The sequence below is a fragment of the Bufo gargarizans genome, chromosome 6, assembly GCF_014858855.1.
Source record: "Bufo gargarizans isolate SCDJY-AF-19 chromosome 6, ASM1485885v1, whole genome shotgun sequence".
Taxonomy (NCBI): domain Eukaryota; kingdom Metazoa; phylum Chordata; class Amphibia; order Anura; family Bufonidae; genus Bufo; species Bufo gargarizans.
The window spans coordinates 34,847,303-34,871,419 of record NC_058085.1 but is presented as its reverse complement, the minus strand read 5'-3'; the positions used below and the strand labels follow the sequence as shown (position 1 = coordinate 34,871,419).

Sequence of the window (24,117 nt, the reverse complement as noted above, 5' to 3'; positions counted from 1 at the left end):
AAACTGTGTAAAAAAAAAGCCATTTTTGTCACCTTACATCACAAAAAGGGCAACACCAAGCGATCAAAAAGGCGTATGCCCCCCAAAATTGTATCAATAAAACCGTCACCTCATCCCGCAAAAAATGAGCCCCTACCTAAGACAATCGCCCAAAAAATAAAAAAAACAATAGCTCTCAGAACTTGGAGACACTAAAACATAATTTTTTTTGTTTCAAAACTGCTATTATTGTGCTAAAGTGAAAAAAAATTAAAAAAAAGTATACATATTAGGTATCGCCACATCCGTAACAAACAGCTCTATAAAAATATTACATGACCTAACCACTCAGGTGAACACCATAAAAATAAACTGTGTAAAAAAAAAAGCAATTTTTGTCACATTACATCACAAACATTTCCACAGCAAGTGATGAAAAAGGCGTATGCCCCCAAAATAGTATCAGTCAGACTGTCACCTCATCCCACAAAAAATGAGACCCTACCTAAGAGAATCGGTCAAAAAATAAAAAAGCTATGGCTCTCAGACTATGGAGACACTAAAATATGATTATTTTTTGCTTCAAAACTGCTATTATTGTGCTAAAGTGAAAAAAAAAAAGTATACATATTAGATATCGCCACGTCCGTAACAATTAGCTCTATAAAAATATCACATGACCTAACCAATCAGGTGAACACCGTAAAAAAATAAAAAATAAATGTAAAAAAAAGCAATTTTTGTCACATTACATCACAAAATTTGCAACAGCAAGTGATCAAAAAGGCGTATGCCCCCCATAATAGTACCAGTCAGACAATCACCTCATCCCACAAAAAATTTGACCCTATCTGAGAGAATCGGTCAAAAAATAAAAAACCTATTGCTCTCAGACTAGGAGACACTAAAATATCATTATTTCGGTTTCAAAAACGCTATTATTGTGTAAAACTAAAAATAAGAAAAAGTTGACATATTAGGTATTGCCACGTGCGTAACGAACTGCTTACTCAGGTAAACGCTGTAAAAATAAAAACTGTGCCAAAACATAAATTTTTTTGTTACCTTGCCTCACAAAAAACATAATATAGAGCAATACAAAATCATATGTACCCCAAAATAGTACCAATAAAACTGGCACCTTATCCCGTAGTTTCCAAAATGTGGTCACTTTTTTTAGTTTCTACTGTAGGGGTGCATCAGGGGGGCTTCAAATGGGACATGGTGTAAAAAAAACAGTCTAGCAAAATCTGCCTTCCAAAAACCGTATGGCATTCCTTTCCTTCTGCGCCCTGCCGTGTGCCCGTACAGCGGTTTACTGACCACATATGGGGTGTTTCTGTAAACTATAGAATCAGAGCCGTAAATATTGAGTTTTGTTTGGCTGTTAACCCTTGCTTTGTAACTGGAAAAAAATTATTAAAATGGAAAATTGTATCTCTATTTTCCATTAATTCTTGTGGAACACCTAAAGGGTTAACAATCAGTTTTAAATACCTTAAGGGGTGTAGTTTCTAGAATGGGGTCATTTTTGGGTGGTTTCTATTATATAAGCCTCACAAAGTAACTTCAGACCTGAACTGGTCCTTGAAAAGTGGGTTTTTGAAAATTTCTGAAAAATTTCAAGATTTGCTTCTAAACTTCTAAGCCTTGTAACATCCCCAAAAATAAAATGTCATTCCCAAAATGATCCAAACATGAAGTAGACATATGGGGAATGTAAAGTAATAACTATTTTTGTAGGTATTACTGTGTATTATAGAAGTAGAGAAATTGAAACTTAGAAATTTGCAAATTTTTCAAAAATTTTGGCAAATTTAGTATTTTTTTATAAATAAAAATATATTTTTTTTAACTCCATTTTACCAGTGTCATGAAGTACAATATGTGACGAAAAAACTATCTCAGAATGGCCTGTATAAGTCAAAGAGTTTTAAAGTTATCACCACATAAAGTGACACTGGACAGATTTGCAAAAAATGGCCTGGGCAGGGGTTGAAGGGTTTAACTGAAGGGTCTCGGCTCAATCAAAGTTTGATGCAAAAGTTCATAACAGTTTTTATTACATTCCCAAAAACAGAGAAAAACATCAACTTTGTTCCAAACACCTTGCAAAAGTATAGAAATTGCACACATTTATCACTCCAAATACATACTGATAGGGACCTTTGTGAGCCCCATTGGGGACAGTTGGATGCTAATGTCTGTAAAGCGCTGCGGAATATAGTAGCGCTATTTAAGTGCATAAAATAAATAAAAAATGTATAAATGGAAAGATTTGTATCCAGCAAAAGGATATGTATATATCTCCTCCGATGTCTCCTCTTATTATCTCCAGTGATTGTGCTTTACATGGGATTTTGTAGGATTTTACATCGTCTCATCTTCTCTCCATTCAGGTTCCTACTATATAGGATCCGCTCAGTGGATATCTTCTATATAAGATCCTTCTCCTGATTGAACCATCAAGGATGGATAGGGACAGGGACAAGATGACGGAGAGTATAATAAATCTCACCCTAGAGATCCTCTTCCGGCTTACTGGAGAGGTGAGAGATTCTGATGATGTCACATTACATCATCTTATCTATGTTACTAACAGATGGACATGACTGGAGAGGTGAGGGACTCTGAAGATGTATGGAGTGATATTTATTACTGTGTCTCTTCATAACCAGGACTACACAATAGTGAAGAAGACCTCTAGTGAGCGGTGTCAGGCCCCTGTGTCTGAAGGATGGGGAAGAACCCTGAGCCCAATCACAGGGCCTCCACCTCACCCCCTGATACATGAGGAAGTCAATAGAGAGAAGATCCTAGAACTCACCAACAAGATGATTGAGCTGCTGACTGGAGAGGTGACACTGCTGGGACATTATACAGGAGCGCTATGAAGGGATCTGGGTGATGACTGTATCATTGTGTTGTCAGGTTCCTATAAGGTGTCAGGATGTCACCGTCTATTTCTCCATGGAGGAGTGGGAGTATTTAGAAGGACACAAAGATCTGTACAAGGACGTCATGATGGAGGATCACCAGCCCCTCACATCACCAGGTAATAGACATGACTAAATCCACACGTCCTCTCATTATCTGTACGTAAGGAATGAATTCAGTCACTGGATGTGTTTCTTACAGATAAGGAAGAGAGAAGAACACCGGAGAGATGTCCCAGTCTTCTTCTACAGGATGGTTCAGAAGAACATCACAGTGTCCCACAGGATGATCAGGTAGATGGAGATAAGGTCTCATGAAATGTTCCCTATGATCTGTAGAAAGCTGTGAAGATCTTGTATAGGGAGTGAATCGACTTTGTCTAATAATTAATGATTACTGAAAAAAACCTTGGAACCGAACCCGATTTCGATACCAATGTTTTTTACAGTAACAAATAATTTCCACAGTTATTACACGAAGTCTTGCGCAACTTTGCAAAGTAATAACTTTGGCTTATCAGAGCCAATGCATTCTAATACCGTACGGAGCGGGATCTTCGTACAGTATTAGAACAATGTTTTTAGTGAATTGACTTCAAATGTACCATCCAAAGTCGATTCACTCATCCCTAATCTTGTGTTCAGTCTCGTTTTATCCCGCAGTATTTTATGTTTTATCCTTGTATAATGAGAAATGTGGATATGGCAGGATTAGGGTCCATTCACACATCTGCAAAATGGATCCGTATCCGTTCTGCAATTTTGCTGAACAGGTGTGGACCCATTAATTTTCAATGGGGCCAGAAGGTGCTGTTCGCATCTGCATTTGCGGATCCCCACTTCCAGATTCACACTTCCATTCCGCCAAAAAATAGAACATGTCCTATTCTTGTCCGCAATTGCGGACAAGAAAAGGCATTTTCTATGAAAGTGCCGGCGATGTGCGGTCCGCAAAATGTGGAACGCACATAGCCGGTGTCCGTGTTTTGCGGATCCGCAAAACACATACGGACGCGTGAATGGACCCTTACAGCTTATTACAGATGTTACATGTTGTCTGGATCTTCTCACAATTTTCTGGCTATGGAGACTCTCTGGTTGGTATAAGGAACCAAAAGATTGGATTTATACAGGAGACCTGCAGATAAACCTTCCACATGACTTTTCCATCCGTCTGATGACTTCTACAATATTTGTTTCACAGTTTGTGAATCCGGGTGAAGATCTGAACATTATATATGTTACAGAGACACATGTGAGGGGTGATGAGCAGAGTATAGAGGACATTCCTACAGATATCCGCCCAGGTGAGTAGTAACCACTAAATAAAGACTCACAGATTCTACTCCTTCACTGGAGACAATACCTTTATGTTGAAGTTTTTAAGTTCTGTGGTCAGTCAGTTTTTCAGCTGTAATTGAACGTGGATGCAAATATTATAGCGTTATACTGTAACAAAGTTATATAGTTTGTAAGGCTGAAAAAAATGACATCCTGTCATTCAGTTCTGTCTGTTGCAAAGTTGATCCAGAGGATGGAAAATAAAGCCCATAAAGTTGAAGTGAATTTTCCTCATCTTAGGGAAAAATATTCTTTGCCTGGTTCCAAATCTGGCAACAAATATTGCTTCCTGGATCGATTGCTCCTGTCCAGGAATCAAGTAACTGTAACCTGTAATATACTCAAGAAATACATCCAGGCCTCTCTTGAACTCCTTTAGTGAGTTTACCATCACCACCTCCTCTGGCATAGAGCGCCATAGTCTCACTGCTCTTACAGTAAAGAATCCCTAAGGAAGGCCAAGGAAGTGTTGCAATCTAGAGGAGACATTCCTCGGAAACCTTTAAGAGGCAACGCATGTGGCCACAGGATGTCCTGCACATATAACTGAGCTGTTAGTGTCCCTCGTGTCAATATAAGGAGTAACCAACACCATTCCTCATACAGTGTGTCGCTCTACAGCAAAGGCAGGATTGAAGTGCTCACCACCAGGCTGCCTACACGAACCTGACCATTGTCGGATTCCAAACAGACCCCTGATTTGTCACTAAAGACGATACTGTTCCAGTCCGTAGCAGTTTAGTCCATGTAATAGTGCAGTAACACCAAATTTCCTTTTGCTGAGCACCTTGAAATGGTCGGGGCAAAGACAGGGGTGTGTAATGAAGGGGCCACCTGTGTCTGGATTATGGACAGCTAAATTTTTAGAGCTGCTCGTACTTGTCGGCAAAGAGGTGACCGGGCAGCCAAGGAAGTGTTGCAATCTGTTGGAGACAAAACCCTTGAGGTGTGTGTGCGAGCATTGTCCTGCTGAAAAATGCCGTCCCTAGTATTACTACCTGGGAACTGAGGACAGACACCCATAGCTTGTGGAGGACATTGCTGCAGAATTTTTTGCATCCTCTTTTTTAGATCTCCTAGTGCCCCATATTGGTGACTTCAGTCACAATTAGCTACTTATACAGCCAGATTAGCAACTGTACTTTTTGGTTCTCTTTTTATATAAATTATTTAGCTAAATTCAGAGTAGATTATAATGTGAGGTGCAGTATAAGGCCTCATGCACACGACCGTTGTTGTGTTCCGTTCCGCAAAATGTTGTTCCGTGATCTGTTTCCGTTCTTGTTTCCGTGTGTCTTCCTTTATTTTTGGAGGATCACCAGACATAAAGGAAAGTAAAAAAAAATCTACGGCAGGTTTGCCATGCAAATGATAGGAAAAAAACGGACGCGGATGACAATCTTGTGTGCCTTCGTGTTTTTTATCGGTCCCATTGACTTGAATGGGTCCGCAAACCGTTTTCCGTGAAAATAATAGGGCAGGTTATATTTTTTTGACGGACTGGAACCACGGATCACGGACGCGGATGACAAACGGTGCATTAGCCGAGTTTTCAACGGACCCATTGAAAGTCAATAGGTCCTCAGAAAATAACGAAAAACGGAACAACGGACACGGAATAAAACAACGGTCGTGTGCATGAGGCCTAAATCTCTTTTTTTTATATCCACTCCTAGTCTCAGCTAAAAGACTACAAAATAGAAAGCCGCATGTTCTAATCCAGTCTTACATCTGCTCTAAAGACATGACTTCTTCATGCCAAACCATAGTGTCATGGATGTACCAAGACATACGGACGTTTCTGTGACAGGTGGCAGAAGATTTGTGAGACTGGCAACACGTGGTTTGATCTGACATATTTTTATTTTGGATCAAATGACGTCTGTGTTGTTTCTGATGCTTGTCACACCTTCTTTTCGCAGGTGTGGCTATTTTGGTCATTTAACCGTCTCTATTTATTGTTGCTTCTCCCACTATGCGGTTTATAGCTTCTATTGGACTTGTGGTTAGCTTGTGTTTGGTTCTCGGCCAAGTTCCTTGTGCTACCAAAGCTACATTGAAGATAAGTGTTTCCTTTTGTATTTTGTTTATATGTATATATATATACATATATATATATATATATATGTGCGTGTGTTGCATTTCCCTATTGTTTGTCATTAGGCCTGAGGGAGACTCCTGTTCGTCCTTCCTTTTGGAGGAACAGGTAGACTCAGTCCTGACATTAGTTCCAGGGTCCTATAGGGTGAGATAGGATTCTAGGTATCCAGTGTATGAACTTGCCTACCTTTGGGGCCTGTTCATACTAGTAGTCTGTCAGGACTTGCAGTAGGGTTTTCTCTAGGAGGTGTCCATCTTCCTTCCCTAGTTTCCAGGCCTTATTCCGGTATCCCCTTTCCCTCCTATGGTCGGAGTGGTGTTTTCCTCCCACACATGAGTGTGACATTATAAACCGTCAAAACCGTAATTTTTGCTTGTTTCAGTACAGCCATGGATCCTATAGCTGCACTGGCCAGATAGCTGCAGGGGCTGTCTTTGGAGGTAGCTGACCTCCACATGGCTGTCTCGCAGATCCAGAGACCACAGGCAGCTGGTCCTAGTGCTGGTGGTTACCAGGCCTGTCTCGAGCCTAAAGTTGCCCTCTCAGATTCTCTGGGGGAAGTGATAATTTTATTTTGTTTAGGGAGGCATGCAAATTTGTATTTTAGGCTATGTCCACACTCATCTGGGGATGAGAATCAGAGAGTTGGTGTGGTTATTTCGTAGCTTAAGGGGGACGCTCAGTCATGGGCTTTTTCTCTGCCGACCGGATCGCAGTCTCTCTGGTTGGTGGATGAATTTTTCAAAGCTCAGGACCTCATCTATGATGACCTGGTTCGGACATCCCTGGCCAAGACCAAGCTATGTGGCCTTCGTCAGGGAGCGTGTTCTGCTGAGATCTATTGCTCTGAATTTAGGAGGTGGGCTACGGATACTGAGTGTAACGATCTGGCTCTCCATAGTCAGTTTTGTCAGGGATTATCAGAGAGGCTGAAGGAGGCTTTGGCCTTACATGAGAATCCTGAGTCTCTGGAAGCCACTATGTCTCTTGCAGTACGCATTGATAGACGCCTGAGAGAGAGATCTAGGGGCCCCCCACTCTCAGGACGTACTATGATATAACGTATCGTCTTCCTCTGACACTTTGGGTGAAGATACTCCTGGGTTTATTTCTGGGGATGAACCCATGCAGTTAGGGGGAACTACTCCCTGATCCACTTGTAAGCATTCTGGTCATAGGAAGGAAGTGTGTTTTTTCTGCGGACAGAAAGGACATTTTATCGATGTATTTCCATGAATTTAGCCTAAAAAAAAGGGGGATGTTTAATTCCCATCTGACTCTTGGAGGGGTGGGAGGAGACTCAGACAATGTGCATTTGTCTTTGCCTGGTTGTACTTGATTTCTCCTGACTGCTGAGGTGGCGCTGGAGTCAAAGACTGTGGGGATTGAGGTGTTTATTGACAGTGGGGCAGTGGTGAACCTGATTGATGCCCAGTTCGTCCGTATGCACGGGTTGTCTCCAAGTGCTTTAGGCCGCTTTCAGACGAGCGTATTGAAATCCATCAGTATTCTAGCTCAGGATCCTGATAATATACCATCAGTATTGTCATCAGGATTGCTTCAGGAATTCATCAGGATTTACATGCGTATTTCTTCCTTCATTCATTATTTATGCACTGCACAGACTGTAATGTGCGTACTTGGAAACCAATCCGCACAAAACTCAGACATGCTGTGGATTTCAAATACTGACGAAAATTAATTGCCCATGTGAATAGCTCCATTCACTAACATTAGCAGCAGATTCCGGAACATTAAATCCGGACTATATACGTATTGCAAATACGCTCGTCTGGAAACAGCCAAAAACATTTCCATTTTTGGTATTGATTCTGCACCTCTAACTCAGAATGGGTTATCTCAGATGGTGCATAACATCCGATTAAGGCTACTTTCATTCTAGCTTTTTAGTTTTCCGGTATTGAGATCCATCATAGGGGCTCAATACCGGAAAAATTGCTTCAGTTTTGTCCCTATTCATTGTCAATAGGGATAAAACTGAACTAAACAGAATGCTCCAAAATGCATTCCGTTCCGTTTAGTTTCGTGCCCATACCGGAGAGAAAACTGCAACATGTTGTAGTTTGCTTTCCGTCCTAGGATGCGGAGCAAGACGGAATCCGGCATGACCCCCAATGCAAGTCATTGGGGACGGATCCATTTTCTCTGCCACAATAGAAAACGGATCCATCCCCCATTGACTTTCAATGGAGTTCATGATGGATCAGTCTTGGCAATGTTAAAGATAATACAACCGGATTCATTCATAACGGATGCAGGTGTTTGTATTATCAGTAACGAAAGCATTTTTGCTGAACCCTGCCGGATCCAGTAAAAACGCTAGTGTAAAAGTAGCCTAAGAGTGGGTGACTTTCATCAGGAATTTATCGCGTGTTTTGTGTTAGAGGGTCTCCCTGCTCCAGTGGTTCTGGGTATACCATGGTTAAGCAAGCACAATCCAACCATCGATTGGCAAGCTAGACAGACTCTGGATTGGGAAGAAAAATGGGTCAGGAGCAGCACAGCAAACGGCTTGTAAAGGGCGATCTAGTGGTCTTGCAATAGCTGGGCAAGGGGTCACAGATCCAACGTGATCCAAAGGTATATAGAAAAGGTAGGAGGCCACAGCAGCATATCCACGAAATCCTCTTTATTCAAACGAGCGCCTCACGACAAGGCATAAAATTAACAGCGACGTTTCGGCTATGACTAGCCTTTATCAAGCATGTATAACAATTAAAATCACTGCATATAAATACCCATATTAGATACGCCCACTATACTGCTCAACCAGTAAAATCCAGAGACTGCAGGTAACACCCACCCATCGCTAGATGTCATCCAAATTATTCACATAGATCAGCTGACTAGAATCCCATATTCACCTGTGGGGAATTGTGTCGTCCATTTCTCCTTACAGGTGATGGCGTTGCGTCGTCCATAATGCGCATGTTGTTTATCTCCATCGCATCATCAAACCGCGTCAACTGCAGAGCGCCGTTGAGCACGTGATGTGTACGCCAGAGGGCAGCTCTCCGCTCCGCCTGTTCGCATTGATGAGCGTCATCAAACGGCGGCCCGCTCGCGTCATCGGAAGCGGCCAGCTATGCATCATCAATACGGGCGGCTGGAAAGACGTCATCAAGCGGCGCCATGCTTACGGACCAAAGTCGCGTCGCATAGCGATGCGAAAAACAGACATGCGCACAAACGATCAACGAAACAACAGCTGGGCAAAACCCACACGTCAAAGCAAATACTATATGGAGTGACAAACACAGTGACATATAACCCCATACATTCTGACAAATAATACAGTAAATAAAGTCCACATTGTGAATGCAAAGGTCAGGAGTGAGTGGCATGTGGGCCCAATGGTTATGGGGCCCCCATGCCAACCAGGCCGTCCCTTAAAGAAAACAAATAGGTGGGTGTTTTGGGCAATCAATTATATGGTAATGCAGTAAAAAATATACAACATTAAAATACAAGACAATACAACACAAGAGAGATCAACGTATGCCTGCCACATTGAATTCTAAATTCAACACAAAGGGTTGTAAAGACTTCAATGTGTAGATCCACTTGAGCTCCTTCTTCCTTAATATTGCGTCCTTATCTCCTCCTCTCCGCAAAGGTCCCACACTATCTATAACTCGAAAACGAAGTTGGTTGACCGAATGCCCTGCATCTACAAAGTGCTTTGCGACAGGTTTATCCATGTTTTTGTTACGTATGGTACTCTTATGCTTATTAATACGCTCCCTAACCTCCATGGTAGTCTCACCCACGTAGGTGAGGCTGCAGGGACACTGGATGGCATATATCACATCACGTGACCTACACGTATAATAACCATTGATTTTATATTTCTTGCCACTATATGGATGGAAAAAATGGTCCCCCTTGAGAACATTCCCACAATTGCAGCATGATAGACATGGATACGTCCCATTTTTGCGGGGAGCAAGTAATTTTTGTTTCACTGTCACTTCGCATATATCTGTTTTGACCAGCCTATCACGTAGGCTAGGATTCCGCCTGTATGCCATCATCGGTTGGGAATTGAATTCTTTTATCTCTGGCAACCCCCGCTGGAGTATATGCCATTCCTTTCTAAGGACGTGGGCAATATCACCACTATCCCGACCGAAGATGGACACAAACGGAATCCTAGCCTCGGATGGAGTTCTCACTGTTTTCTGTAGTGCAGTGCGTCTGTCAACCAACTTCGCCTTCTTTTTAGTCCTATCAAGTAAAGATTTTGGATAACCCCGTTCCATAAAACGTGTGCACATAGCATCCACTTTTTGTGTGCACACCTCCTCATCAGAGACAATTCTTCTCACACGTAGAAGCTGGCTCCATGGAATGGAGTCAAGCATTTTCCGTGGATGATAGCTATCATGCATCAGAAGGGTGTTCCTGTCAGTGGGCTTCTGATAAAGATCAGTAGCCAACCGACCACCGGTCACGTACACCCTTACATCAAGGAACTGCAACTCACTAGTCGAAGAGGTGACTGTGAATTGTAGTCCAGGGACTCCCGCATTCAAGTGGACATGAAAAGAATCCAATTCGTCCACTGTACCTGTCCAAATCATAAAAATGTCGTCGATGTAGCGCCACCAACATAGGACCCTCCCAAAGAACGGGGAACGGTAAACCAGTCTGTCCTCCACCTCGGCCATAAAGATGTTAGCATAAGTTGGGGCCACATTCGACCCCATGGCCACACCCCGCTGTTGTTGGTAGAAGGTGTCCATCATGTCCAACATGCGCATTATGGACGACGCAACGCCATCACCTGTAAGGAGAAATGGACGACACAATTCCCCACAAGTGAATATGGGATTCTAGTCAGCTGATCTATGTGAGTAATTTGGATGACATCTAGCGATGGGTGGGTGTTACCTGCAGTCTCTGGATTTTACTGGTTGAGCAGTATAGTGGGCGTATCTAATATGGGTATTTATATGCAGTGATTTTAATTGTTATACATGCTTGATAAAGGCTAGTCATAGCCGAAACGTCGCTGTTAATTTTATGCCTTGTCGTGAGGCGCTCGTTTGAATAAAGAGGATTTCGTGGATATGCTGCTGTGGCCTCCTACCTTTTCTAGACTCTGGATTGGGGTGATTATTGCGTTGACAATTGTCTGAATAATTTTTCTGCTTTAACCACTAAAACTATACCCTCTTCTATATCTGATTTTGCCGATGTATTTTCTGAGAGTGGATGCCAGGATTTACCTCCGCATCGGGAATATGATTGTCCTATCCACCCTTTTCCCGGAGCTAATTTGCCCAAATCTAGGTTGTATAACCTTTCTGGACCTGAAAAAGCAACCATGAGAGAGTATATTACCAAGAGTTTGGCTAAAGGACAAATTAGACCTTTCAAATCTCCAGAACTCTTAGGCCATGTCTGGATTTCCGTGAGCTCATTCGGATTACTGTCCGTGATCCTTACCCCCTTCCTTTGATTCCTGATTTGTTTAACCAGATTGTTGATGCCAAGTGTTCTCCAAGTTGGACTTAAGGGGGGCATATAATATGGTCAGGATCAAGTAATGGAATAAATGGAAGACGGCTTTTAATACCCCAGAGGGTCACTTTGAAAACCTAGTCATGCCTTTTGGGTTGACCAATGCTCCTATTGGTTTTCCAGCATTTTGTAAATAACCTTATTCATCACCCGGTGGGGAGGTTTGTTGTTGTGTATTTGGATGACATACTAATTTATTCTCCAGACGTGGAAACTCATCAGGATTACGTTAGACAGGTGTTACAGATCCTAAGAGATAATAAATTGTACGCAAAATTAGAGAAGTGTGTTTTTGCTGTACTTGAGGTTCAATTCTTGGGCTACCTGCTGTCATCTTCAGGTTTTCGAATGGATCCAGAGAAAGTCTGTGCTGTGTTGGACTGGGATCAACCCAAAAATCTGAAGGCTCTTATGCGGTTCACCAACTATTACCGAAAATGTATTCAGAACTATTCGACAGTGGTGAAACCCTTAACTGACATGACTAAGAAAGGGATGGATGTCTCAGTATGGTCTGATTCGGCGTTGTAAGCCTTTTCTGCGGTTAAGGAATGCTTCTCTTCTGTCCCTATATTGGTGCAGCCAGATGTATCACAACCTTTCATTGTGGAAGATGATGCGTCTGAGGTGGAGGTAGGAGCAGTTTTATCGCAGGGCCCGTCACCTGGTAAATGGCGCCCATGTGCATTTTTCTCTAAAAAAAACTCTGCCGCAGAGAGAAATTACGATGTGGGTAACAGAGAGTTGCTGGCCAATAAGTTGGCTTTTGAGCAGTGGTGTCATTGGTTGGAAGGGGCGATTTATCCGATCACGGTCAGCTAAACCTGAAGCTGAGGCAGGCCAGATGGTCTTTGTTTTTCACCAGATTCAATTTCACTGTCACTTATCGTCCTGGGGTTAAGAACATCAAGGCAGATGCCTTGTCACGTAGTTTTCCTGGAGGTGATAATTTTGAAAATTCGAGTCTGATACTTTCGAAAGGGGTGGTGATATCCGCTCTATACCCTGACCTAGAGGTGAAGGTGTTAGAGGCTCAGGGAGACACACTGGAGTCTTGCCCCTCTGGGAAATTGTTTTTTGTTCCATTAGAATTGCATCATACGGTGTTTGACGAACATCACTGTACGGTTCTTAAGGGACACCCTGGGAGTAGATCCACTGCCAACCTCATCTCTCGTATATTTTGGTCATTTTAGTAAAATGGTGCACTTTATAGCATTGCCTCACCTACCTAATGCTAAAACACTTGCGCAAGTGTTTGTTGACAACATTGTGAAACTTCATGGCATTCCCTCTGACATGGTCTCAGATTGTGAGGGCTCAGTTTGTGTCCAGATTTTGGAAGGCGTTCTGTACTTGGCGGGGGGTACAACTGTCTTTTTCTTCTGCTTTTCATCCTCAGACAAATGGACAGATGGAGCGCACTTATCAGAGTCTGGAGACTTATTTGAGATGTTTTGTCTCTGAGAACCAGAAAGAATGGCCCTCGTTTTTGTCTTTGGCAGAGTTTGCCATAAACAATCGTAGACAGGAGTCTACTGGTAAGTCGCCGTTTTTTTGGGACATATGGGTTTCACCCAAAATTTGGCACATTCTCTGGTTCGGATACTTCCGGTATCCCTGAGGAGGAACGTTTTTAATCATCATTGTCTTCTATATGGCGGAAAATTCTAAATAACTTGTTGAATATATGGGCAACAAGTATAAACGTGTGGCTGACAGGAAACGTATGAATGGTCCGGACCTAAGTGTGGGTGATTTTGTGTGGCTGTCCACAAGAAATGTTAAGTTGAAGGTTCCTTCTTGGAAGTTGGGTCCAAGGTTTATTGGTCCATAAAAGATCACTGCCATTATTAATTCTGTAGCTTTTCGTCTTGAATTTCCTCAGGCTCTAAAAATTCATAATGTGTTTCACATATCTTTTGTTGAAGAGATAGGTTGAACCTTTGGAGTCGCCCACCTTGCTACCCACTCCTGTCATGGTGGACGGTAGTTTGGAATTCCAGATTGCCAAGATTATTGACTCTTGAGTTCTCCATAGATCTCTTCAGTATCTTGTTCACTGGAAGGGTTATGGACAAGAGGAGAAGATGTGGGTACCGGCATCTGACATGAATGCCAGTCGTTTGGTAAAAGCCTTTCACAGGTCTCATCCGGATAAGGTTGGTCCTGGGTGCCTGGAGGTCACCGTAGAAGGGAGGGTACTGTCATGGAAGTCCCGAGACATACAAACCTTCCCGTGTCAGGTGGCAGGAGATCTGTGAGACTGGCAACACGTGGTTTGATCTGACATCTTTTCCTTTTGGATCAAATGATGTCTGTGTTGTTTCTGGTGCTTGCCACTTCTTCTTTTCCTAGGTGTGGCTATTGTGGTAATTTAACCTTCTGTATTTATTGTTTTTTCTCCCATTATGCTATGCGGTTTATAGCTTCTGTTGGACTTGTGGTTAGCTTTTGTTTGGTTCTTGGCTGAGTTCCTGGTGCTACCAAAGCTTCATTGAAGATAAGTGTTTCCTTTCCCTTTTCTATTTTGTTTATATATGTGTGTGTTGCCTCTCCCTGTTGTTTGTCATTAGGCCTGAGGGAGAATCTTGTTCCTCCTTCCCTTTGGAGGAACAGGTAGACTCAGTCCTGACATTAGTTCCAGGGTCCTATAGGGTGATATAGGATTCTAGGTATCCGGTGTATTAACCACTTCAGCCCCGCTAGGTGAAACCCCCTTCATGACCAGGCCACTTTTTACGCTTCGGCACTACACTCCTTTCACCGTTTATCGCTCGGTCATGCAACTTACCACCCAAATGAATTTTACCTCCTTTTCTTCTCACTAATAGAGCTTTCATTTGGTGGTATTTTATTGCTGCTGACATTTTTACTTTTTTTGTTATTAATCAAAATGTAACGATTTTTTTGCAAAAAAATGACATTTTTCACTTTCAGCTGTGAAATTTTGCAAAAAAAACGACATCCATATATAAATTTTTCGCTAAATTTATAGTTCTACATGTCTTTGATAAAAAAAAATGTTTGGGCAAAAAAAAAATGGTTTGGGTAAAAGTTATAGCATTTACAAACTATGGTACAAAAATGTGAATTTCCGCTTTTTGAAACGGCTCTGATTTTCTGAGCACCTGTCATGTTTCCTGAGGTTCTACAATGCCCAGGCAGTAGAAAACCCCCACAAATGACCCCATTTCGGAAAGTAGACACCCTAAGGTATTCGCTGATGGGCATAGTGAGTTCATAGAACTTTTTATTTTTTGTCACAAGTTAGCGGAAAATGATGATGATTTTTTATATATTTTTTCTTAAAGTCTCATTTCACTAACTTGCGACAAAAATAAAAAATTCTAGGAACTCACCATGCCCCTCACAGAATACCTTGGGGTGTCTTCTTTCCAAAATGGGGTCACTTGTGGGGTAGTTATACTGCCCTGGCAATTTAGGGGCCCAAATGTGTGAGAAGAACTTTGCAATCAAAATGTGTAAGAAATGACCGGTGAAATCCGAAAGGTGCACTTTGGAATATGCGCCCCTTTGCCCACCTTGGCAGCAAAAAAGTGTCACACATGTGGTATCGCCGTACTCAGGAGAAGTTGGGGAATGTGTTTTGGGGTGTCATTTTACATATACCCATGCTGGGTGAGAGAAATATCTTGGCAAAAGACAACTTTTCCCATTTTTTTATACAAAGTTGGCATTTGACCAAGATATTTTTCTCACCCAGCATGGGTATATGTAAAATGACACCCCAAAACACATTCCCCAACTTCTCCTGAGTACGGCGATACCACATGTGTGACACTTTATTGCAGCCTAGGTGGGCAAAGGGGCGCATATTCCAAAGTGCACCTTTCGGATTTCACCGGTCATTTTTTACAGATTTTGATTGCAAAGTACTTCTCACACATTTGGGCCCCTAAATTGCCAGGGCAGTATAACTACGCCACAAGTGACCCCATTTTGGAAAGAAGACACCCCAAGGTATTCCGTGAGGGGCACTGCGAGTTCCTAGAATTTTTTATTTTTTGTCACAAGTTAGCGGAAAATGATGATTTTTTTTTTTTCTCTTTTTTCCTTACAAAGTCTCATATTCCACTAACTTGCGACAAAAAATAAAAAATTCTAGGAACTCGCCATGCCCCTCACGGAATACCTTGGGGTGTCTTCTTTCCAAAATGGGGTCACTTGTGGCGTAGTTATACTGCCCTGGCAATTTAGGGGCCCATATGTGTGAGAAGTACTTTGCAATCAAAATCTGTAAAAAATGACCGGTGAAATCCGAAAGGTGCACTTTGGAATATGCGCCCCTTTGCCCACCTTGGCATCAAAAAAGTGTCACACATCTGGTATCGCCGTACTCAGGAGAAGTTGGGGAATGTGTTTTGGGGTGTCATTTTACATATACCCATGCTGGGTGAGAGAAATATCTTGGCAAACGACAACTTTTCCCATTTTTTTATACAAAGTTGGCATTTGACCAAGATATTTTTCTCACCCAGCATGGGTATATGTAAAATGACACCCCAAAACACATTCCCCAACTTCTCCTGAGTACGGCGATACCAGATGTGTCACACTTTTTTGCTGCCAAGGTGGGCAAAGGGGCACATATTCCAAAGTGCACCTTTCGGATTTTGCAGGCCATTTTTTACACATTTTGATTGCAAAGTTCTTCTCACACATATGGGCCCCTAAATTGCCAGGGCAGTATAACTACGCCACAAGTGACCCCATTTTGGAAAGAAGACACCCTAAGGTATTCCGTGAGGGGCACTGCGAGTTCCTAGAATTTTTTTTTTTTTTGTCACAAGTTAGCGGAAAATGATTATGATTTTTATTTTTTATTTTTTTCTTACAAAGTCTCATATTCCACTAACTTGCGACAAAAAAGAAAAAATTCTAGGAACTCACCATGCCCCTCACAGAATACCTTGGGGTGTCTTCTTTCCAAAATGGGGTCACTTGTGGGGTAGTTATACTGCCCTGGCAATTTAGGGGCCCATATGTGTGAGAAGTACTTTGCAATCAAAATGTGTAAAAAAATGGCCTGCAAAATCCGAAAGGTGCACTTTGGAATATGTGCCCCTTTGCCCACCTTGGCATCAAAAAAGTGTCACACATCTGGTATCGCCGTACTCAGGAGAAGTTGGGGAATGTGTTTTGGGGTGCCATTTTACATATACCCATGCTGGGTGAGAGAAATATGTTGGCAAAAGACAACTTTTCCCATTTTTTTATACAAAGTTGGCATTTGACCAAGATATTTATCTCACCCAGCATGGGTATATGTAAAATGACACCCCAAAACACATTCCCCAACTTCTTCTGAGTACGGCGATACCAGATGTGTCACACTTTTTTGCAGCCTAGATGCGCAAAGGTGCCCAAATTCCTTTTAGGAGGGCATTTTTAGACATTTGGATCCCAGACTTCTTCTCACGCTTTAGGGCCCCTAAAAAGCCAGGGCAGTATAAATACCCCACATGTGACCCCACTTTGGAAAGAAGACACCCCAAGGTATCCAATGAGGGGCCTGGCAAGTTCATAGAATTTTTTTTTTTTTCGCATAAGTTAGCGGAAATTGATTTTTTTTTGTTTTTTCTCACAAAGTCTCACTTTCCGCTAACTTAGGACAAAAATTTCAATCTTTCATGGACTCAATATGCCCCTCAGCAAATACCTTGGGGTGTCTTCTTTCCAAAATGGGGTCAGTTGTGGGGTGTTTGTACTGCCCTGGCATTTGAGGGTCTCCGCAATCATTACATGTATGGCCAGCATTAGGAGTTTCTGCTATCCTCCTTATATTGAGCATACAGGTAATGAGATTTTTTTTTCCGTTCAGCCTCTGGGCTGAAAGAAAAAAATGAACGGCACTGATTTCTTCATTCGCATCGATCAATGTGGATGAAAAATTCTCTGCCCAAAAAAAAAAATGGAGGGGAAAGGCGTCTGCCAGGACATAGGAGCTCCGCCCTACATCCATACCCACTTAGCTCGTATGCCCTGGCAAACCAGATTTCTCCATTCGCATCAATCGATGTGGATGAATAAATCATTGCCGGGATTTTTTTTATATATATATATATATATGCAAAGTGCTTGCCAAAGCATAGGAACGCCGCCTCCTCCTCAGCTCGTATGCCTCGGCAAACATATCTGTCACTGCAGAGGAGAAAATCCCGTCTTGCAGCGCCGCATACACCGACTTGCGTGTAATCTGACAGCAGCGCAATGCTTCTGTCAGAATGCACATCGGTGCTGCAGCTAGTAGATCGGTTGGTCCACCTGGAAGGTAAAAAAAGAAAAAAAAAAAAAAAAAGAAAAAACTAGGCCACAACGCAATAATTTTATTAACTTTGGAACAGAACATGTAACTTTAACTTTTGGAACTAAACATTAACCTGTTTGCTTACCTGTTTTTTTTTTTTGTTTTTTTACCTTTATAGAACAAACCTCTCCTTCCCCATGGGTCAATGTGCAAAGCGCAAATCGCCCAAAGATGTGGCGAAGTGCGTTATGCACTTTGTCCCATGTGAAAGGAGACGTTTGCAGCAGCTGTGAGTGAATGGGCCCTAATAGCCCTGTGTGCCTATCCTGGTGAGATGATCCCTATGCTAATAGTGTACCTGTGAGTGGTACTTCCGGAAACACTCTCCAAAGCATAGGGCAGGGTGGTCCGGACAGTCAGGACAGAAATAGCGGGTGTCACGCCTTATTCCACTCCTGCTACAGACACGACATTTTTTTCGGGGTGGCGGTCGGTTTGAGGTACCAGCAACGACACTGGGGAAGTGTCGCTCGTGTAGACGGCTAACTACACTGGTGGATGGGGCCACGGAACCTCCTGGATACAGGAGGTTCGCGATGATCTCTTCCTGAAATTTGAGGAAGGATCCAGTTCTCCCAGCCTTACTGTAGAGAACAAAACTATTGTACAGAGCCAATTGAATTAAATATACAGACACCTTCTTATACCAGCGTCTGGTGCGTCGGGAAACTAAATACGGAGACAACATCTGGTCATTGAAGTCGACCCCTCCCATGTGGAGGTTATAGTCGTGGACTGAGAGGGGCTTTTCAATGACACGGGTTGCTCGCTCAATTTGTATTGTCGTGTCTGCGTGAATGGAGGAGAGCATGTAAACGTCACGCTTGTCTCTCCATTTCACCGCGAGCAGTTCTTCGTTACACAGTGCGGCCCTCTGCCCCCTTGCAAGACGGGTGCTAACGAGCGACTAGTTCGCGCGGTACCACAGGCGCCAATCCGTTCTAGAAACAAATGCCTAAAGAGGGCCACACTTGTGTAGAAATTGTCCACATAAAGATGGTACCCCTTGCCGAATAAGGGTGACACCAAGTCCCAAACTGTCTTCCCACTGCTCCCCAGGTAGTCAGGGCAACCGACCGGCTCCAGGGTCTGATCTTTTCCCTCATAGACCCGAAATTTGTGGGTATAGCCTGTGGCCCTTTCACAGAGCTTATACAATTTGACCCCATACCGGGCGCGCTTGCTTGGGATGTATTGTTTGAAGCCAAGGCGCCCGGTAAAATGTATAAGGGACTCGTCTACGCAGATGTTTTGCTCTGGGGTATAAATATCTGCAAATTTCAGGTTGAAATGGTCTATGAGGGGCCGAATTTTGTGGAGCCGGTCAAAAGCAGGGTGGCCCCTGGGACGGGAGGTGCTGTTATCACTAAAGTGCAGGAAACGCAGGATGGTCTCAAATCGTGTCCTGGACATAGCAGCAGAGAACATGGGCATGTGATGAATTGGGTTCGTGGACCAATATGACCGCAATTCATGCTTTTTTGTCAGGCCCATGTTGAGGAGGAGGCCCAGAAAAGTTTTAATTTCGGAAACTTGGACTGGTTTCCACCGGAAAGGCTGGGCATAAGAGCTTCCCGGGTTAGCGGTTATAAATTGTGTGGCATATCTGTTTGTTTCGGCCACAACTAAGTCTAAAAGCTCCGCAGTCAAGAACAGCTCAAAAAATCCCAGGGCCGAACCGATCTGAGCTGTCTCAACCCGAACTCCAGACTGGGCAGTGAAAGGGAAAACTACGGGTGCGGCTGAAGTTGGGGACTGCCAATCAGGGTTTGCCAGCACCTCTGGGATTCTAGGGGCTCTACGGGCACGTCTTTGCGGTGGCTGCGACGGGGTCACTACTGCACGTGCCACCGTACCAGCTTCAACTGCCCTTCTGGTGCTCGCTACTTCACCAGGTTGTACGGCAGTGCTGGTACTAGGTCCAGGAAGGGCTGGGCTGCTGGTGTATGCCTCACCACGTAATCCGACAGCACCAGCCCCACTCTGCTGCTCTTGAAGCAGATCCTGCGCAACCTGCGGTCTAGCGACACGGGGCCGGGTACGCCTGCTGCTATCAGGGACCTCAACCTCCTCGTCCGAACTTTGGGTCAGAGAGCCACTGCTTTCTACAGGTTCGTATTCTGACCCGCTGGATTCATCAGATGAGGGTTCCCACTCCTCATCCGACTGGGTCAGAAGCCTGTAGGCCTCTTCAGAGGAATACCCCCTGTTAGACATGTGGGCAACTAAATTTAGGGGTATTCCCTGAGACTACCCAAGAAAAAAAAGCAAGCCTGTCTTACAAAGGGGAGGCTAGCGAAGTACCGGAGGCCGCTGCGGTTGATAAAAAATATCAAAACTGATTTTTTTATCGCCGCAGTGCGTGTAAAGTGAATGTGCAGTGATCAAAAAAAAATATATTTTTTGTCACTGCGGTGGGGCGGGCGTGGGCGAACGCACGTGTGGGCGACCGATCAGGCCTGATCGGGCAAACACTGCGTTTTGGGTGGAGGGCGAACTAAAGTGACACTAGTACTATTATAGATCTGACCGTGATCAGTTTTGATCACTTTCAGATACTATAAAAGTACAAATGCTGATTAGCGATACGCTAATCAGCGAATAACGGACTGCGGTGCGGTGGGCTGGGCGCTAACTGATCGCTAACTACCTAACCAAGGGACCTAAACTACACCTAAAACCTAACGGTCAATACCAGTGAAAAAAAAAAAAGTGACAGTTTGCACTGATCACTTTTTTTCCTTTTCACTAGTGATTGACAGGGGCAAGAAGGGGTGATCAAAGGGTTAATTGGGTGCTGGGAGGTGATCTGGGGGCTAAGTGTACTGTAGTGGGTACTCACAGTGATGATGTGCTCCTCTGCTCCTCTCCTGGAACCAACCGACCAAAAGAAGGAGCAGAGGAGCACAGCAGCCATATAACCCCATTATATTTACTAATATGTGGGGTTAAATGGCTGCTGATTGGATTTTTTGAAAATCATCAACCTGCCAGCCAATGATCGTGGCCGGCAGGTTGATGACGAACTTCTTCTTTGAATTTTGCCGGCCCGCGATGCGCATGCGCGGGCCGGCATACCCGGAAATCTCGCGTCTCGCGAGAGGACGCACCGGCGCGTCCACTCAGAAGAGCTCGACCGCCGCGAAGACGCAATCCTGCGTACGGCGGTCGTGAGGAAGTTAACTTGCCTACCTTTGGGGCCTGTTTATACTGGTAGTCTGTCAGGACTGGAGTTAGGGTTTTCTCTAGGAGGTGTCCATCTTCTTTCCCTAGTTTCCAGGCCTTATTTCGGTATCCCCTTTCCTTCCTATGCTCGGTGTGGTGTTTTCCTCCCACACATGAGTGTGACACATAGTGATCCTTCTCTCTGGCCTGCTTTGTGGTAAAGTGCATGTAGCCGTGAGGAAGTGTGTGAGATGGACACCACCTAATAACACTGATTCACAGGTCTATTTATGATTATCTACTGAGTATTTCCTTAAATGCTAGCTTCAACACAGAAGTTTGTCCGACCAAGGACAACATCTGCATGGAGTTTGTAGGTTCTCCCTGTGTCTGCATGGGTTTCCTCCGGGTACTCCGGTTTCCTCCTACACTTCAAAACCATACTGATAGGGTTGTGAGCTCCACTGGAGACAGCGAGCGATGGTAATGTCTGTAAAGCGCTTCGGAATATGTCAGTAGTATAAGTGCATAAAATAAAAAATAAATAGAAGTGGAAAACTACAAGAGAACAGACTGGTGACTTAACATCATGACACATTGGTCTTTGCTTGGAGGTCTACTTATTATCTGTTTTTATACCACATTGTTAGAGTTAATAATTGAAGTTTGCTAAAAGCCTAAATACATTTTTATATATAGAAATGTTGTTAAATGTCCAAAATTTCAGGGTTGTAATATTAATTAAATGTGTGTTATTCTTGGCAGATGACTGCATCAGGAGCTTAGAGGGACATCTTGAATCTTCACATTTTAAAGCAAACAATCATGGTATAACAGAAGATACATATGGAGAGCATTCCATTATCTCAGATATACCCTACATCTTCCACAGCAAAGATCCATCCTCAGATTCTCTAAAACTGGTCCAATCTTCTGATTCACCACAGACTGTTAAGCAAAACAAAAGTTACCGAAGTGGTGAACATCATTGCGCTCACACAGTGAAGAAGACATTTTTCTGTTTAGAATGTAACAAATGTTTTTCTCTCAAAAATAGTCTTGTTAAACATCAGAGAAAACACACAGGAGAGAAACCATATTCATGTTCGGAATGTGGGAAATCTTTTAACCAGAAATCAGAACTTGTTGTACATCAGAGAATTCACACAGGGGAGAAGCCATTTTCATGTTCAGAATGTGGGAAATGTTTTAACCAGCAAACAAATCTTGTTAGACATCAGATACTTCATACAGGGGAGAAGCCATTTTCATGTTTAGAATGTGGGAAGTGTTTTAACCAGAAATCAAGTCTTGTTGTACATCAGAGAACTCACACAGGGGAGAAGCCATATTCATGTTCAGAATGTGAGAAATGTTACAGTGTTAAAACAGATCTTGTTAGACATCAGATACTTCATACAGGGGCGAAGCCATTTTTATGTAGAGAATGTGGGAAATGTTTTCATCAGAAGTCAGATCTTGTTGCACATCAGAGAATCCACCATGGGCAGACACCATTTTTATGTTTAGAATGTGGAAAATGTTTTACACAGAAATCAAATCTTGTTGTACATCAGAGAACTCACACAGGGGAGAAGCCATTTTCATGTTCAGAATGTGAGAAATGTTATAGTGTTAAAACAGCTCTCATTAGACATCAAAGAACTCACACAGGAGAAAAGCCATTTTCATGTTCAGAGTGTGGGAAATGTTTTAACCAGAAACCAAATCTTGTTGTACATCAGAGAACTCACACAGGGGAGAAGCCATTTTCATGTTCAGAATGTGGGAAGGGTTTCAACCAAAAGTCAGCTCTTGTTAAACATCACAAAGTTCACATAGGGAAGAAGCCATTTTCATGCCCAGAATGTGGGAAATGTTTTACACGGAAATCAAATCTTGTTCATCATCAGAAATACTCACACAAGACTGAAGCCTTATGCAGGTAGGCTTCCCAAAAACAGCAAAATTAATTACAAGTTGTGTGGGAGGAAGAGGTAATTGTCTATGAAATAATTTTATTACAAATACAACTTTGAAAAAAAATAGCTTACAAAAGCTTGCAATCATGTCATCATCTTTTCAGTTAGCCATTTTAAGGCATCAACCGCTGAGGAATTGTAATTTTTTTAATTTTTTATTCTACACGGTACAAATATTTTTTGTGCTAGTACAAAATAGATCGCTACACACCATTCTTCGATGATACGTCAGTCCTTGTAGGGGTTGTGCAGTGGTTTAAGGATAGGTCATCAATATCAGACTGGTGTGGATCTGAAAGACTTTAATCCAGCTCACCTTCCTGGTTGGAAAATAGTCCCGACTCCAGAAACCCTAGGGGTGTGTCCCCGTTGCAGGCTGCAGGTAACTTTAGAAAGAAAAGGTCTCGGATGCAATGTGATGCAATAATAATCACATGTTATATTGGCTGCACACTGTGCTGGAGCTCTCAGTCACATTTAACCCTTGGGGTGCTATGATCCCTTCTTGCAAAACAGGTACAGGGAAAGGAGAGAAACCGCACAGTGTGAACAACATAATCCATACAACAGATAAAAACATACATTTCAAAACCAAACATGGCCTAATACCTCCCAGTGGATTACAGATTAAAGAAAAAGCATATATACTTTAATTACAAATCGATACTAGAGCAAAACAACCGCTGTTGTTATTTTTGTAACAATTTACATTGCTGGCAACTGAACATCAGTAAG

At 42.9% G+C, this 24,117-nt stretch overlaps 2 protein-coding genes across 2 annotated transcripts in view; both read left to right on the top strand.

Annotated features, from left to right (window-relative positions):
• The window catches only part of LOC122939925 (zinc finger protein 501-like), a 551,407-nt gene that overhangs the window by 80,066 nt on the left and 447,224 nt on the right, over window positions 1-24,117 (top strand). Inside the window, exon 2 of the mRNA XM_044296147.1 lies at window positions 13,694-13,699. The gene's annotated coding sequence lies outside the window, so the exon portion shown is untranslated. The remainder of the gene's footprint in view (window positions 1-13,693; window positions 13,700-24,117) is intronic.
• Window positions 3,999-23,439, top strand: LOC122941938 (zinc finger protein OZF-like). Its single transcript, XM_044299436.1, has 3 exons — window positions 3,999-4,012; window positions 4,170-4,222; window positions 22,166-23,439. Exons 1-3 carry the CDS (start codon window positions 3,999-4,001, stop codon window positions 23,347-23,349), a joined length of 1,251 nt encoding a protein of 416 aa, XP_044155371.1. The 3' UTR covers window positions 23,350-23,439.

What these genes read in the sequence shown, in the direction of transcription:
- LOC122941938 (XM_044299436.1), top strand. An exon ending in TCCTACAGATATCCGCCCAG is followed by an intron (nt 4,223 to 22,165) that starts GTGAGTAGTAAC and finishes TATTCTTGGCAG; the next exon opens with ATGACTGCATCAGGAGCTTA.